The 17,811-nt window shown below is 43.3% G+C and overlaps 3 protein-coding genes across 3 annotated transcripts; 2 read left to right on the forward strand and 1 right to left on the reverse strand.

Moving 5' to 3' along the window:
* The first annotated feature begins 2,573 nt into the window (after nucleotides 1-2,573).
* LOC125912152 (histone H2A type 2-B) lies at nucleotides 2,574-3,950 on the forward strand. Its single transcript, XM_049616420.1, has one exon. The coding sequence runs from the start codon at nucleotides 2,635-2,637 to the stop codon at nucleotides 3,025-3,027; it is 393 nt and encodes a 130-aa protein (XP_049472377.1). The 5' UTR covers nucleotides 2,574-2,634; the 3' UTR covers nucleotides 3,028-3,950.
* On the reverse strand, nucleotides 3,184-3,573 carry LOC125912153 (histone H2A type 2-C). The gene has a single exon (XM_049616421.1). The coding sequence runs from the start codon at nucleotides 3,571-3,573 to the stop codon at nucleotides 3,184-3,186; it is 390 nt and encodes a 129-aa protein (XP_049472378.1).
* On the forward strand, nucleotides 3,892-4,378 carry LOC125912155 (histone H2B type 2-E). The gene has a single exon (XM_049616423.1). It carries the CDS (start codon nucleotides 3,901-3,903, stop codon nucleotides 4,279-4,281), a length of 381 nt encoding a protein of 126 aa, XP_049472380.1. The 5' UTR covers nucleotides 3,892-3,900; the 3' UTR covers nucleotides 4,282-4,378.
* Nucleotides 4,379-17,811: the final 13,433 nt, after the last annotated feature.

Genomic DNA, 17,811 nt, shown 5'->3' on the forward strand with positions numbered 1-17,811 from the left:
AAGAGCTCTGGGGAGCAATAGATAGTAATTGAGCCTGGTATAATTTGTGGGAGATTGGCCTATCTAAATTGATCTAATAAGGTTTTATAGCTGGATGGAATCTAAAATATTAAATCTAATTTTCTCTCATTCTCTTTCTCTCTTTACCAGAGGAAGAAGGGGAGGCTGTGTAAGTTAAGTGGCTCGTGAAGCCCAACATCTAGTGAGTGAAGTAGTGTAAAGAGCACAATTTTTGAGTCAGGCAGACCTGAGTTCTAATCATGTCTTAGTAAATGGCCATGTCACCTTCAGCAAGTGCCCTAACTTCTCTGAACCTTACTTTCCTTTTCTGCGAAACAGTTACATCTACTTCATAGGTAGCCCCCATCATAGGGCTTATCACATAAGGTTCCATATATTCTCTTTGCCCTTCATCTTTCCTAACAGCACAGAGTCATTGTGATAGAGGTAAAAAAGAGATAAAAAGTGGAAGAGTTGGGGAGGTCAGTGCCCCCTCAAGCAGGGTCTCTCAAGCTACCAGAGTTATAGTAGCCCCCCCCCCCCCATTTGGACTGTCTGGGTTCAGACCCTGTAGGTCTGAAAAGTTGACACTGTCAGAACTTCCAGCGTTGATTGGCTCATTGGGGAGAGACTCACACTAACAAAACAGACAAGAAATTTATGAATAGTCTAGGGTGCAAATTCATTAACTTCTAGTGATGTATCTTATAACTAGCTCATGCATTCTCAGTCTCATATTTTTATCTTGAAGTAGAATAATCAGAAAGTTGTCGAGCCCAGTATCTGAGCTAAGAGAGTTGGGCAGTCTTCAGAAATATTTCATCCAGGTTGTAAGAAAGGCTGATGATTTCACAACCAAGGTTGTGTGTGTGTGTGTGTGTGTGTGTGTATTCACAGTGCTGGAGAAACAACACATTCCTATTGTAATTGCCTCATTTACACTCTGTGTGGACTACATCTTTCTATTAACACATGCATCTTCTGAAATGATATAATTGATTGAGTTAGAATTACCTTCAGGTACATTCTGCTATTGAAAAAGCACTCTCCCATCACCTTTGATTGGATCTGGGTGTTTCACATGTTTATACCAACATTCTTACCAGCTATAGATAGCTGATATTAACTTGCAGACTTGAGATTTCCTCTATTTTCTAGAAGCATCTCATGACAGCTCTTTGCACTAGTCTCACTTATCTGTATACCCATTGTGTGGTAGGTAGCATGTATCAAGCATGTACTTGATAAATGTCAGTTCAATAAAGGTGAGGATAAAAGAGAGGACATCAGAAATGGGCTCGATGAATAGGATTTAAGTCCTCCAGTCCTCATGGAACACTCAGGAGAGGGTGCAAATGGTGTGAGGGATGTAGAACCACCCAGGATGGGAGGCTGAGGAGGAAGAAACAACTTTCCAGAAAGTTTCTTTAGAAGGCAGTTGGAAGATTAGGAAAACAAGTGTTACAGGGCTGTTGCTGAAATCTAAGAGAGCAGTGAGGAAGCAGACAGGAACATGGATTAAAAACTGAAGAGATGCTAAGTAAGTAGCCAGATACGCTGTTGAGATGCAGGTGAGTGGATTCTAAGTGTAATTTGACCATAAAGAGCAAACAGAGGAGGTAGGCGGTTGTTTGGGTAAGTTTGCATCTGGATTGGACGAGTTGTTGGGACAAATGAGTTGAGGTACCCACTAAGCAGTTTGGTGTAAGGGTCTGAGCTTCTAGAACAAATCTGGGATAGTTGAAAGCATGGAAGTGGGAAGACTCTTCGGGAAGAGCGAAGAATGGAGGGGGGTTTTGTGTAGGGGGCAGAGTCCAGACAGACACGGGAATTTAGGGCCAGGTAGAGGAAAATGAGCAGGATGGGGAAAGTCGGGGGACATTTTGAAAGCCAAAGGAGCAAGTTTCAAGGCGGTAATCGGATGCCTCCTGGAGGTCCAGAGGAGGAAGACAGATCTTTTTCAGTCCTTGGTTACAGTGTATTCCGAGGAGCGGGGAAGGCTGGGGGTGGGGCTAAGCCACACCGAAGGCCACGACTAAATTGCATTGAAAGCAGACGGCCTTAGTAATTTTTCTGGGAGTTTGGCTGTGAAGAGACAGAAAAGGCGGGACTTGGAGAGTAATTTAAGGCTCAAGGGGATAACTGGCTTCAGAATCCCTACCCTTGAGTGGGAACAACTCTGCATCTGCTGGAGGCCCCTCTGCAGGCCTTTTGGGTCCTTTTTAGGATTTCCCTTCTAGCTCTAAACTGGAAAAAAAAGAACCAATTCTCTCCCCCCTCTCCCCACCCCCCACCTACCTCCGCCTCGCCTTCTCTAAACTGAAAACAAAAATTGCCACTCAGTAAAACGCAAAACCAGCGTTTTGTCCGAAAGCTTTCTTTCTTTAAAAATCCTCTCATGCAAATTAGGAGCTTTAATGTGGCTCCCAGCGATTGGTAGGTACGTACGAAATCCGTCATTTCCTTGTAGTGCAGGATGCAAACGAAGAGTCCGCTTTCTGCCTTCCGATTGGCTGTTTGATTGGTCTACTTCCCTTTACCCCTCCCGGTAGCTCTTATAAATTACACCAAATTGGTTATCCTTTCCACTTCCTTCTCCTTGAATAAGAAGCTGTAACTGCAGTTTTGGCCGTAATGTCTGGACGCGGAAAGCAGGGAGGTAAAGCTCGCGCCAAGGCCAAGTCGCGCTCGTCCCGCGCCGGCCTGCAGTTCCCGGTGGGCCGAGTGCACCGCCTGCTGCGCAAGGGCAACTACGCCGAGCGGGTGGGGGCCGGCGCGCCGGTGTACCTGGCGGCAGTGCTGGAGTACCTGACGGCGGAAATCCTGGAGCTGGCGGGGAACGCGGCCCGCGACAACAAGAAGACGCGCATCATCCCTCGCCATTTGCAGCTAGCCGTGAGAAATGACGAAGAGCTCAACAAGTTACTCGGGGGTGTCACCATTGCCCAGGGCGGCGTCTTGCCCAATATACAGGCGGTCTTGTTGCCCAAGAAAACGGAGAGTCACAAGCCTGGCAAGAACAAGTAATTAGGAAGCTTGAGACCATCCCCACTAACCCCAAAGGCTCTTTTAAGAGCCACCAAAGTGTCAAATGAGGGGCTGATCACGAAATAGCGCATTAGCTCTTTTTTTGAAAATTTGGGTGGCTCTAAAAAGAGCCTTTGGTCTTTGGCTTGTCATGGTTTATTTGCTTTTGGCTTTGTGGCTTTCGGTTTTCTTTGGTAAGAGAACGGCCTGGATGTTAGGCAGCACGCCGCCCTGGGCGATGGTGACTTTGCCCAACAGCTTGTTCAGCTCCTCGTCGTTGCGGATGGCCAGCTGCAGGTGGCGGGGGATGATGCGCGTCTTCTTGTTGTCGCGGGCCGCGTTCCCCGCCAGCTCCAGAATTTCCGCCGTCAGATACTCCAGCACCGCCGCCATGTAGACCGGCGCGCCGGCCCCTACCCGCTCGGCGTAGTTGCCCTTGCGCAGCAGGCGGTGCACTCGTCCCACCGGGAACTGCAGGCCGGCGCGGGACGAGCGCGACTTAGCCTTAGCGCGGGCCTTGCCTCCCTGCTTTCCGCGACCCGACATGACTGAAGGTGAGGCTACAACACCTAAAGCTCTGAACCTCACAACAAAACAGGATTGAAAGATCAGCGATTGAAAAGCCTTTATAAGCTTTGCTAGGGGTGGGGTCAGGAACGAGTTTTTCATTGGTCCTAAATTGGCTCCAGAACTAGCCAATAAGGCCAAGAGTAGGTGCTGTTACGTAGTTATTACTGATAACGCAAGGTCCCTGCAAGGCCCAATGGAAATGAAGGACTTTTGGAGCCCTAATTTGCATACGGTGGTTATAAAAGGATCAGGCCCGCCCATTCTCGCACTTCTTTTCTTTGCTAACGCGTGTGGTGTTGTACAATGCCTGAGCCGGCAAAATCCGCTCCCGCGCCCAAGAAGGGCTCGAAAAAGGCTGTCACCAAAGCCCAGAAGAAGGATGGCAAGAAGCGCAAGCGCAGCCGCAAGGAGAGTTACTCCATCTACGTGTACAAGGTGCTCAAGCAGGTGCACCCCGACACTGGCATCTCGTCCAAGGCCATGGGCATCATGAACTCGTTCGTCAATGACATCTTTGAGCGCATCGCCGGCGAGGCCTCCCGCCTGGCGCATTACAACAAGCGCTCGACCATCACGTCCCGGGAGATCCAGACGGCTGTGCGCCTGCTGCTGCCCGGCGAGCTGGCCAAGCACGCCGTGTCCGAGGGCACCAAGGCCGTCACCAAGTACACCAGCTCCAAGTGAGTCCCTGCCGGGACATGGCGCTCGCACGGGTCGCCGGCCGCTTGACTCCAAAGGCTCTTTTCAGAGCCACCCACCTAATCACCAGAAAAGAGCTTTGTTCACTTATTTTCCCCTCACTTCTTTCTCACAAAGTAAGTTGTTTTACTTGCGAAAGGTCATGGAAGATGGCACACATAGTATCTAAGCCTTTCTTAAACTTGAGACTCCTGGCGCGTGACTGGCTTTGCTTTTTAATCTAGAGCGCGTCTTAAAAACTTTTAACTGTCTTAAGTTTTTCTAGAAATCCTTTCGAATTAAGATATTGGAGAATCTGTTCCTCCTCACCTTCCGTCCCTAGATTATTGTGTCCTGGTCGTTCTGTTGGGTGTATGTTTCATCGGTGTTCTAAAACGAAATGAGTGATTTCGGTCATCCTCACTTAAGAAAGAGTCCCAGGACAACTAAGCCCCGGGGGCCGCGGATATTGCGTCAGAGCGCTGAAGAATTCTTCCGAGCGTTTGGCATCTGCCTGGGTGCCCAGTCACCAGTTCTGCCCTGCGGTGTGGCCTCCTGTGGATCCCAGCGGTCTGGGCGTTAAGGGTGGAGCCTGTGCTGCCGGGTCCTAGCCTTTCCCTGATTGGACGACATGAATATTTAAAATCACCCGCCGGCTCCGGAATTTGTAGATTCTGGTTTCCGCTGCTTACTTTGGGTCTTTGAAATCCCTGTTATTTCTCGGTTTGTGGATCGTTTTTGCATTTAATTCTTCTCGGAACGCTCCGGCTTTAGGTCACTGCACGGCGCTGGTCATTGAGGTCTGGGCTCAAAAGCCACCTCTCTGAGGCCTTCCCAAGTCCCACTCAGGAATTTGCGCCTCTTGTTCCTGCCTGTCATCCGGTCTCATGGTTTTCTCTTCCTCCTAGCAGCCGTCAGAAATTGGTTCGTTTCTTAGGTATGGTCTTTGTTCTCAAGCCCTTAACAGAGACTTTGCTGGTCTGTTTTTCTGTATTGTCCATGCCAATCAGTGCCTGGCACAAAGCGGACACTTAAATACTGAATTATTAAGATCTGTCGAATTAATTTTCCCACCCCATCCTTTTCTTAATCGCTCCCGTGGATGGATGGGTGCCGTTCATTTCCATTAGATACATGTGAAGACATGAAAATGGAAATGTTTTTGGAGCTCTTTGCCCAAGTCCGTCCGTGGTCACCTCAGGGCAAGATCTCTGAGGAGGCCCGTGTTAAGATTCTTTTTGCGCCAAATAGGTGACAATGGTTGGTTCTCCCTTTACGCTCCTTAGTGTAGCGTAACCTCTTTTGGATTTTCGTTAAATTCAGAGCATTGAATCCTTTTCCAGTCTCCTTTTCTGAAACCCATCACTTCCACCCTGATCCTCTGTTCCCCATGGAGATGAGCATTTAATTTACACTCATCTTCTCATTTATCAGGAAGCCCTGAAAAGATAGACCCTGTAAGACAGGCAAGGTTAATAACCCTTTTGCAAAGGAGGTTGAGAAAAGCAATGGGATTGGTTCACTGGTCATGCAGCCAACTTTTCCACCTTTGTATCCTCAAATGCGTGGACAATTGCATTTTAGTTTTATTTTGTGTGATTACAGAATGTTCACAGTCTTTCTGTCCAAACCTTGATTTTGCTGATGAAGACACTGATCAGTTATTCAACTCTGCTTTTGGCTAAGGGGTTCTGGGCTTGATCCTAAGAGTTTTGTGAATTCAGATGGACTCCAGACATCATGAACTGAATAAGTCTTCTGTTTCCCACATGTGTGTTTTCAAGTGTGTGTAGATGCTATTGTATTAATAAAATTACCGATTAATTTAAAAGCTTGGCTGCTTTCTTTTTATCTGCAGTATATTTTCTCATTAAATGAAGTAAACAGATACAACCACTGCTGGGTCTGTGGAAAAGGATAAATATTTATAAACCATTGGCCAAAATTACTTCTACCCAAGAGGTGCACTGGGGTTGAAGTAGCTTGTTATGAGGACACTGTTAATGTTTAGTCATTTAAAAAGACATGACCACAAATAACAAGCATTATAAACAAGGTAGAAGAAATAAAGTCCTTAAGAAAGTTTAGCTAACACCTATAGAGCACTTAGTATGTGCCAGACAATGTTCTCCAGGCCCTTTATACATATTGACTCATTTAATCCTCACAAGAACCTCATGAAATAGTTATCATTCTTATCTCCCATTTTATAGTTGAGGAAACTGAGGCATAGAAAGACTTCTCCTCAGAAACTCTCCAGAGAATAAACTGCTAGTTCAGGATTTAAGGGATTTGAGAGAGTAAGATCAATCTCTGAAAACCTGGATCCCTCCTTGGATTTTGGGAAGAAATTATCTATGCTTTACAATTAAAAGGAATATCACCTGCTTTATTCTTTTCAGGATGTGCCCCGTATATAAATCTATGGTGGTGGTGGTGGCTGAAATCCTTGGGGAGGGGACTGAGGGGGTTCTGGTTCTCCATCGCAGAGGCCATATCTCAACTTGCTTATCAGTTGGAATCCCTTCACTAATATGAGAGAGTCTTGGTTACTGGTTTCAGGCTCCTCCTGGGCATGGTGTTCACTAGCAAGGAAACTGCAGAGTGGGGAAGGGGAAGAGGTGATAGAATTTGAAATTTTAACTCCAGAGGGGAGCTAATTAGTGATAGTGAGTTTAATCTTCCTAAAGAACCTTTTTCATCACTTCTTTCTCCTGCTCAGACATCTGTTGTCTATTTGCTTATGTTGGGGTTAACAATGATTGTTATAATAATTGCCTCTACTTATTGAGCACTTAACTACTTCATGGTTCTCTGCATTGCATCATTCGATCTATAACTGGCACCACTGAAGTAGATTCCATTACCACCATCCTTATTTTCTAGATAAAGGAAACAGCCTCAGAGAAGTTAAATAACTTGTCCAGGATTGTTTAGGAAGTAAGTGGTGGAGCTATAATCCAACACACATTTTTAAAAAGCTTGATATTCAAAGCTTTCCAAAATCTGCCTCTTCCTCCTTTTATAGCTGTGTCTTCTACTGCTCTCCTCTAGGGTTAGGTGGGTTTTCTGCTCTGCTTCAAATGGTCTGTTCACCTTCCACTAAACCCATTTGCTCCTTCCCAGGTCTGGATTGGATTGCTCCTTCCTTCTGGCTTGGCCAGAGTTTTCTTTCAAGCCAAAGTCATACCTTCCAGCTCAAATGACATCTCTTCCTTCATTTCTCTATCATACCCACTTGCACGCACCTGTTCTATTCAAGTGGGAGAAAGTGTTAGGGTTGCACCTCACCTCTTCTAGGCTCAAACCTCTCGGATATTCCATGTTCTCCTGCTAGAGTAATCTTCCAAGCACAGGTCTGACCTCATCACCTACCTGCTGATAAACCTCCAGTGGCCTGTATCACTGCCTCAGTTTGGCCTTCAAGAGAAAAAAAATAAAATAAAACAGAAAACGTAAAAATTTATCAGTAATTCTTACCATATTTGGTTTCACAATGTGGCCTGGGGAGGGGACCTTTCTTTAAGAGGGAGGTTAACATAGCTCATAGTACAGGTAATCAGTAATTCTGACACAGAGAGTAGTAAGCCTGAAGGGCAGCTCTGTTTGGGTTTCAGCAAGTGACCCTTAACTGCAAGACTGTCCCTGTGCCTAGGGAGACTAGGTTTCATCATTTCATATGGGCAATGGAAAATCTGTGTCTACTAATTTTGTAAATCTATTAAGTATCTATTGATATTAAGTTCTATAAGAAAGGCTCTCTAGGATCATTCCTCTTCTCTGACTCCTAAGCATTGCTAGATATGATATCATTGATTCATTTTTTCATTCAAAAATTGGTTGAGTGTGTTAGATATCAGGCAATCTGCTGGGCAGTGAGCATACAAGATTCAACAGAACAGAGTGGCTTCTGCCTCCCTGGACTTTTAGTGCCTAGGAGAGAAGTTGGATATTAAACCAGTGACTATAATAAAGTATGATGAGTGTTAAGTGGGATAAGTGCCCGCACAGATAGTGCGATGGAGGGAGGCCTAACTTGACATTGGTGGGGGCGAGGAAGGCCTCTGGGAGGAGGGGACTTTAGGATGAGGCCTGAGGTGGATGGGAAGGAAGAGTGTTCCAGGCCATGGGTGGCATGGGCAAAGGCCTGGGGGAGAGCAAAAGCCAGCTGGCTCAGAGAAGTAGGAGGAACTGCAAGAAGCAGTTTAGAGGACAAGTTTAGGTAGCGTTTGGAGGGCAAGGAGGAGAGCACAGTAAAACGAGTTTACACCGGAAGGCAGAGCCCAGACCTTGCCAGATTAGACCAGACATATGGAAACAGACTTTAGAGAACCCCATTAGCTTCTAAGCTAATGTGACTATGGAGACAGGAAGGAGCCAAATAGCAGTGAAAACACAAATGGCAGTGAAAACACAGTCTCAGAGGCCACAGGGTCTATGTCCATTAAAGCACTTTCTGGGGCAGATGGCACCCTGGCCCTCAAATGGGTATCCATTCATTGCAATGGGGTATCCCTTAACATAGAAATGGCTGCATCAGGCCATCCAGGCTGATACCAGCCACCATGGCGCTCTGAGGAACCATGAGATTTCGAGGGGTCTGTGAGATTCATAATAGGTCAAATGTAAAGGTTTGCTAATGTCCAGTGCTGGTTAAGGTTAGAGAAATGGGGTAGTCTTATACACTATTAGTGGGAGAAGAATGTGGTGCAAACTTTTTAGTGGGTAATGTAACAATATCACAATTCCCTTTTCATATACGAAACAAAACAAAAATGTCTACACAAAATCCTCCAAGATACTTATGCAGGGAGGGTAAATAGCAGCTTTTTATTTCTATTTTCTATTTTTTCCTACTTTTTTATTATTAAAAAATTGTTTTTAAAGTTTATTTTGAGAGAGCGCGCGCACGCGCACAAGCGGGGGAGAGGCAGAGAGGAGAGACAGAATTCTCCCAGGCAAGCTCTGTGCCATCAGCGCACAGCCAGATTCGGAGCTCGTACTCACCAACCAACCGCGAGATCATGACCTGAGCCGAAATGGGAGTCAGACACTTAATTGACTGAGCCACCCAGGCACCCCTCTACTTTTTAAAAAGTTTATTTATTAAAATTTTTTTTAACGTTTTATTTATTTTTGAGACAGGAAGAGACAGAGTATGAACAGGGGAGGGTCAGAGAGAGGGAGACACAGAATCTGAAACAGGCTCCAGGCTCTGAGCTGTCAGCACAGAGCCCGGCGCGGGGCTCAAACTCACTGAGGGCTAGATCATGACCTGAGCCGAAGTTGGCCGCTTAACCGACTGAGCTACTCAGGCGCCCCTATTTATTTACTTTTGAAAGAGAGAGAGAGAGTGTGTGGGTGCGGGAGCCAGGGAGGAGCAGAGACAGAGGAACAGAATTCCAAGCGCAAAGTTTGGAAGTCACAAACTGAGATCATGACCTGAACCTAAATCAAAAGACGGCCGCTTAACCGACTGAGCCACCCAGGTGTCCCAACAGCAGCTTTTTATTAAAAGCATATTTTTAATTCTTGATAATTGAGAAATTAAAACATATACACAGAGGGGAAGATACCCATTACCCAACTTCATCAATTACCAACTTAAGACTGTCTGTCCTGTATCATTTTGAAGCAGATCACAGACAGCATATTATTTCATCCATAAATATTTCCTTATGTATCTCTAAAAGATAAGGACCACAATACCAAGTCACATCTAAACAAATTAACAATAGTTCCTTAATTCATCAAATACCCAGTTGGTGTTAAACTTAATCTACATGTCACAGCTTTAAAAAAAATGCTTGGTTTAAATCTGAATCCAAATAAGTTCTGAACATAATGGTTGGTTGACACGTCTTTCAACTCTAATATATGTTTCCCATCCATCTCTATTTTTTTCTTTTTTTAATTATTTAAAAAAAATTTTTTAATGTTTATTCATTTTTGAGAGACAGAGAGAGCATGAGCAGGGAAGGGGCATAGAGAGAGGGAGACACAGACTCTGAAGCAGGCTCCAGGCTCTGAGCTGTCAGCACAGACCCTGATGCGGGCTTGAACTCACAAACTGCGAGATCATAACCTGAGCCAGAGTCAGACGCTCAACCGACTGAGCCACCCAGGTGCCCCCTTTTTTTCTTTTTTAAATGTTTGTTTATTTTTGAGAGTGAGAGAGAGAGTGCGTGAGTAGGGGAGGGGTAGAGAGAGAAGGAGACACACAATCAGAAGCAGGCTCCAGGCTCCGAGCTGTCAGCCCAGAGCCCGACACGGGGCTCGAACCCACGAACTGAGAGATGATGCCCTGAGCCGGAGTCAGACGCTTAATCGCTTAATCGCTTGACCGACTGAGCCTCCCCAGGTGCCGCCATCCCTATTTTCGTGTAATTTCTTTGTTAAAGAGACATGGTTGTTTTTCCTGTAGAGTTTTCCAGTTGGGATTTTGCCTATGGCTTCCCTGTGATGTAGTTTGTTGTGATTCTTTGTCCCTTTATGTTTCCTGTAGAAACAGAATAAATGGAGCAGAAGGTGATTAGATTTAGATTCATTTTTGTACTTTCTGGCAAGACTGCTGCACAGGTGGTGCTATTTTTTTTTTTTTTTCTCTATCAGGAGACACACAATGTGTAGTTGCTCCCCTTTTTGTGACAATAGCTGTTGATGCTTAATGCTTGGATCCTTTAATTCATTAGTGGCTGCAAAATGATATTCTAGCACTCCCCCTTAATTTTATTAGCTGGCAAGCTTCAATAAAGAGAGAGCAGTATTATTTTTAATATTAAACACTCAGAAAGTACTTAACTATCTAATAGGTGAAAAGAGAGTGACAGGATCCCTTTTGATATAAATAAAAAAGTGTATGTATGTATTGGTATGTATACATGCATATATGAAGGAAATATTTTTCTGGAATTTCATATGATAAAACTCATAATAGTGGCTAGTCATAAGGAGAAGAGTGTGGGTAGCCCAGAAGGAGGATTTTACTTTTTCTTTATATCTTTCAATATTATTTGAATTTTTCATGAATGTATGCTTGAAATCATTGTCAGCAGAGGTTATTTGGACAGTGGGGTTATTGGCCTTAAGGAAAAACAAAAACAAAAACCAAAACCCGGTGCTGTGAGAATATTTTTGGTGAAAATAATGCTTCAAATAACTATCCTAATGCTTGGCATCTAGTAGACCCTCAATTCATCTTCATTAATTCTGAAAAACAGTTTAAAAAATCTTCAAGAGGGGTGCCTGGGTGGCTAGTCGGTTAAGCACCTGACTTAAGCTCAGGTCAAGATCTGTTTGTGGGTTCGAGCCCTGTGTTGGGCTCTGTGCTGACAGCTCAGAGCCTGGAGCTGCTTCAGATTCTGCGTCTCCTTCTCTCTCTGCCCCTCCTCTGCTTGCAATCTGTCCTCTCTCTGTCTCAAAAATAAATAAACGTTAAAAATTTTAAATAAAAAAAATAAATAAAACATCTTCAACAATATAACCAGCACTCAAACTAGACAGCAACAATGGACTCCAAGTGTTCCTGGGACTTGTGTATGGACCTACAGGTCTAGGATTGGGATTCTGCTAGTACAATCACTTAAAAAATCGTGAACATCAACTTTAAAAGTTATGCTCTGAAGTGATTTTCCTAACTAGTCAATTTTGCTGCTGAGGCCTCTGTCATAGATTAGGTCCTCAGCCAGGTCAGGAGAGCCAGTCAGGCTCTTCAAGGAGGACTGACTGGGTCATGGAGGGGTGTGAAATCAGGTGATGAGAGTACAGAGGATTGGCCCTGGACATTTGGCATGGGTTACTGAGCAAGTCAAGAGCAGTATTTGGGGAAGGTTATTCTGACCCTCTTAATCTTTACTCTGACTGAGCCATGCAGGATAAATTGGTGCTCCTAAATGTTACTCTTATTTTTCTGAAATTTGCAAATCACACATAATCTGAGGATCTTTTACTGTATTTGCTGTATATATTTAGTAGAGCCACTGCCCTTTTTTCTTATTTATTATTCCTTTGTATGTTTATTTTTTACTCCCTTGCAGACAATCATTCTAATTTTGCTTCTATGTGTTTGTGCAAAAGGTGTATTGCTTTCTATGCATTAAAAATAATTATTCTTGGGGTGCCTGGGTGGCTCAGTGGGTTAGGCATCCAACTTTAGCTCAGGTCACAATCTCGCACTCCGTGAGTTCGAGCCCCGTGTCTGGCTGTGTGCTGACAGCTCAGAGCCTGAAGCCTGCTTCAGATGTTGTATCTCCTTCTCTCTCTGCCCCTCCCTGCTAGCATGCCCTCTCTTTCTCTCTCTCTCTCTCTCTCTCTCTCAAAAATAAACATTAAAAAATTAAAAAAAATTATCCTTGCATACTATATATTGCATTTATATGGTATTTTTGAAATAATAAATTACAGAGATAAATAGATTAATGGTTTCCAGGGAATGGGGGTGAGATGGGAGGTGGTTGGGAAGAAACTGGGAAATTCTTTTGAGATGACTGAATGGGACGGTATCTTGATTGTGGTGGTGGTTACACGAATTTACACATGGAATAAAATTGCATAGAATTACATGCACACACGCATATGAACTCAGGTTAAAAAAACATGTGAGAAGTCATTAAGGTCTGCATATTAGTTAACAGTAATGTACCAATGTCAATTTTCTGGTTTTTGCTATTGCATTGCAGGTATTTAACACATCACCATGGGAAGAGGCTTAGTGAGGGGCACATGGAACTCTTTGTACTGTTTTTGCAACTTCCTGTGAGTCTATTACCATTTAAAAATAAAAACTAAAAAGCTACAGAACATACTTTACTAGTAATTAAATAGATACAAAGGTAAAATAGAATGTCATATATATTGTTTTCAATAGAAAAATTCTTCTTTGGTGCCAGACAATGTTTTAAACACTTTACACGGATTACCTCATTTAAAAAAAATTTTTTTTAACATTTATTCATTTTTTGAGAGACAGAGAGAGAGCACAAGCAGGGGAGAGGCAGAGAGAGGGGGAGACACAGAATCCGAAGCAGGCTCCAGGCTCTGCGCTGTCAGCACAGAGCCCAGTGCAGGCTTGAACCCATGAAACACAAGATCATGACCTGAGCCGAAGTCGGATGCTTAAACGACTGAGCCACCCAGGCGCCCCTGGATTACCTCATTTCATTCCCCTAATAATCTATCTAATAACCTAATAACCCTATCAGCAGGTAGCATCATTATTTCCATTGTACAGATGTGGAGACAGAACCACTGAGGGGTTAAGTCACATGTCAGTAAGTGGCCAAGCCAAGATTAAAAGTCAGAGTCTCTTTTCAGTCATTATGCTATACTACTAATGTCAAAGAAGCAAGATATTGAGGCAGCATTTACAACAGTTAACAATATTGTAAATAACCAAAAATGTAGGAATGCTGAAATAAATATAGGAAAAAAAAATCATCCTATCTCAATCAACCTGCAACCACCACTTAGCTATTTATTGATATCAAGCCATATTTACTGACTAGTTTTCAAAGAGGAAACACATATACCAGAGAAACAGTGAAGTGTCTCACCAAACAAGGAAAAACCAGAGTTAATAGGTTGTGGGGAAGCATGGACTGTAGAGTTTTGATGGGCTTAAAGCAAAGCAGGCCTGTGTGAAAGGATGGACATCAGAATTAGGCTTTGAAGTGTATCCAGGTTCCTGTTTCCTTGGAAACCACAAAGTTAAGATAAAGATGAATGTTGTGTTTAGAAACCTCTTATTGAAGTTTTGTACTTGGGTTGAAAATCAAGGTCTGTGTCAAAGTGATTTAGGTCCTCCTGGCGGGAGGGGGATGTTTCATTCTAGTTGATGTGATTTCAAACTGAAAAGGTTCTGGTAGTCTGTGACTTTTAGAACAGATTTCTCAGTGAATAAGAAAGCAGTAGTCATTCAAAGAAGGAGATTGTGACAATATAGCTGCAGCATGTCCTTGAGACCTATGTTTCCTGCTATTTCTTTGGCTAGCTGTATCTATTATCCCAGCCTGATGAATAGCAGAACACATTTTTACTTTCTCAGTTCTAGTTAATTTCTACTCTCTGAGAATATATGTAAGTGGGATCGTGTTTTATATCTTATTCTATGTTTTGCTTTTTCCCTTCTCTAATCCTATTTTAAAAATTGGCCTTTCCTGCTCATTCATCTCCCACAGAATGCAACCTGTGTCTGTGCTATCCCTGTTGTGATGTGAACATTCAATCTGTTGATTGAACTGCTGCATTAAACTGCATGATGGGCAAAACCACATTTCATCTCCTCACTCTCAGTGACAAACATCCAGGTTTGCTCTAACTCCCCATCACAAAAAGTGCTACAATGAACATTGTTGTACATTTCCCTTATGGACCTAGGTAAGAATATCTTTTAGGTAAAAACCCAGGAACAGAACTGCTTATTGGGATCCGTTTATTCTTTTTTTTTTTTTTTAATTTTTAATGTGTATTTTTGAGAGAGACAGAGATAGAGACAGTGTGAGCAGGGGCGGCAGAGGGGCAGGAAGAGAGGGAGACACAGAACTCCAAGCAGGCTCCAGGTTCTGCACTGTCAGCACAGAGCCAGATGCAGGGTTCGAACTTACGAACTGTGAGATCATGACCCCAGCCAAAGCCTAGCTTAACTGACTGAGCCACCAGGCAAGCCCAGAATCTGTTTATTCTTAACTGAACAAAGAGTACCAAGCTCCCCTCCAGAATGGTTGCCCCAGACTTCCAACACCATGGTATCAGTGCTCCTCTGAGCCTACTTCCAGACCAACCCTTGGGTCATCCAACTTTATGAGTTTTTCTACACTCGCTGGTATAAAGTGATATCTCATTATTCTTTTCATTTTTGTTTCTTTGATTATTAATCAGTTCAAGCATCTCTACATGAGTTCGATAGCTTTTGTGTTTGTTCTCTTGTGTATTGCCTGTTCATATCCTTTGCTCCAACATTGTTTCTAGAATAAAACCTAGCCTCTCCCTAGTTTGGCATGGAGTCCCTGGTACTAAAAGCTCACTTTTTTTTTTAAGATTTTTTTTTTTTAAGTAATCTCTACACCTACATGGGGCTCAAACTCACAACCCTGAGATCAAGAGTTGCATGCTCTATTGACTGAGCCAGAGGCACCCCTAAAGCTCACTTCTCGTCACTGCCCTTTGCCCATGCTACATGTGGCCCCATAAAAGTTCTTCTTTGTTTTCATTGTCTGTTCTGCCTGGATTACACCACCTTCTCCTAGCCCCCAATGTAAACATGCCTCAAAACCTAAATATTCTTTAGAACCCAGCTCAAAATATCACCACCATATTTGCTCAGCTGGAATGGACCTTTTCCTCTCAGCTCCCACAGAGCTCAACCTACATTTCCTTTAGTCATCTACTACGATAAGGCTTCTACTCTAGCTACTGAGGTGGGTATTACCTCCCTACAAAGACAGGCATAGGTTTGTGCAAGCATAGAGAGATTCAGAAGGCATATTCAGAGAAATATTAAGATTTATTAAACATGAGTAAGATGATTTTTACTTTGTTCTTTGTAGTTTCCTGTAGCCAGTGGTTTTTTCCTAACTATAGATTGTAAACCATTAGTGGGTTATGAAATTGATTTACTTGATAGAGGTCATCTTTTTACTTTTCCCTTTTTTTAAGAAGAAGATAGAGTATATCACAAATAGTATCATTTTGTGAAACTTGTTGCAATTTATATATATATATTTTTTTAATGTTTATTTTATTTTTGAGAGAGAGAGAGAGAGAGAGAGAGAGACAGAGTGCGAGCAGGGGAGGGGCAGAGAGAGAGGGAGACACAGAATCTGAAGCAGGCTCCACGCTCTGAGCTGTCAGCACAGAGCCTGAAGCGGGGCTCGAACCCATGAAGCGTGAGATCATGACCTGAGCTGAAGTTGGACGCTTAACCGACTAAGCCACCCAGGTGCCCCTTCAATTTATATTCTTGTGTAAAGGCAATGTAAAATGAATTTCTTACTGTGAGTTGAGGTCAAGAGGTTTGTTCTACTGTGCGGAAGGGTCACAGAACATATTCCCCCAATATATGCTACTTTGGCATATTGATATTTTGAGCTGTAGGCTCAAACAACAATGTAAGGACAGATTTTCTCTGACCCTCCCCTCACTTACCCGCTTCAAGATACATCCTCCAGAAGGAACTCAGTTGTCATAAGTCCCTTTCCTGGGAGTTTCATCAAGCAGGGAATATTACCCCTTATCACAGGAGAACTCGACTCCACAGCCAGACAAACTTTGTCACAAACTCTCATATCTCCCGTGTATTCTTCTAAGGGCCCATTCATCTTTTAAAAAGGCATTTACTGTCTCCTAAGAGGCCTCCAGTTCCCCTCCTCTTTCACTATTAAGATGGTATTTATGTCTGAATTCTAAGCCACCTTGGGGAGTTAATTATTTTTCCCTGGGTGTCTCCCATGTATACATAAGGTATGCATGTTAATAAACTTCTGTTTACAGGTACCTGGGTGGCTCTGTTGGTTGAGTGTCCAACTTTGGCTCAGGTCACTTTCTCACTGTCTGTGAGTTTCAGCCCTGCGCCAGGCTCTGTTGCTGACAGCTCAGAGCCTGGAGCCTGCTTTGGATTCTGTGTCTCCCTCTCTCTCTGCCCCTCCCCTACTCGCATTCTGTCTTTCTCTCTCAAAAATAAAATAAACATTAAAAAATATATTAAAATAAATAAATACATAAATTTCTGTTTGATTTTCTCTTGTTAATCTGTCTTTTATTATGGGAGTCTCAGCTAGGAATGCAGAAGGACAGAGGGAAAATTATTTTCTCTTCTCTATAGTACAAATATATACATATTCAATGTTTATTTATTTTTGAGAGAGAGACAGAGTGTGAGTGGGGGAGGGGCAGAGAGAGAGGGAGACACAGAATCGGAAGCAGGCTCCAGGCTCCGAGCTGTCAGCACAGAGCCTGGTGCGGGGCTTGAACCCACGAACTGCAAGATCATGACCTCAGCCGAAGTTGGATGCTTACCGACTGAGCCACCCAGTTAACCCCCCTACAGTACAAATACTGATATTATTTGTATCTATGTGTAATCACTTTCCCTGGAAACCTTGAACCTAATACAAAAGAAAAGTAAAACACAAAGCGTAGGCTCAAATTCCATCCTGGTCACTTTTTAGCTGGGTGACCCATATCCCCAGGGGGCTCATCTTCACCAGAAATTTCCCTATCTGTAAAACAGGAATAAAAAGACCTACTTCCTTTCCAGGGTTATTGTAGAATCAAATGAGAAGACATAAGGGGAAGGCTTTTGTGAGTCACAAAACATCCAGGAACCCAAATATTCTTATTGTCTGGGTCACAGTCTAGAAGAATCTCTAGATGCTACTCCTCTAGATTATATAATGTACCCATTGTTTCCTGTGAGTCTTTCCACATCCTGATTGTGAGGTTCCCAAGGTAAAGATCTAGGACTTGTACTAGTTAGTGTTTATCAGAATGTTAATGAAATGACTAATAATTATTACTTTATTGCCATGTTGAGATTCTGCC

The sequence above is a fragment of the Panthera uncia genome (assembly GCF_023721935.1).
Source record: "Panthera uncia isolate 11264 chromosome C1 unlocalized genomic scaffold, Puncia_PCG_1.0 HiC_scaffold_4, whole genome shotgun sequence".
Lineage (NCBI taxonomy): Eukaryota > Metazoa > Chordata > Mammalia > Carnivora > Felidae > Panthera > Panthera uncia.

What these genes read in the sequence shown, in the direction of transcription:
- LOC125912152 (XM_049616420.1), top strand. Translation starts at nt 2,635, where the DNA reads ATGTCTGGACGCGGAAAGCAGGGAGGTAAAGCTCGCGCCAAGGCCAAG.
- LOC125912153 (XM_049616421.1), bottom strand. Translation starts at nt 3,573, where the DNA reads ATGTCGGGTCGCGGAAAGCAGGGAGGCAAGGCCCGCGCTAAGGCTAAG.
- LOC125912155 (XM_049616423.1), top strand. Translation starts at nt 3,901, where the DNA reads ATGCCTGAGCCGGCAAAATCCGCTCCCGCGCCCAAGAAGGGCTCGAAA.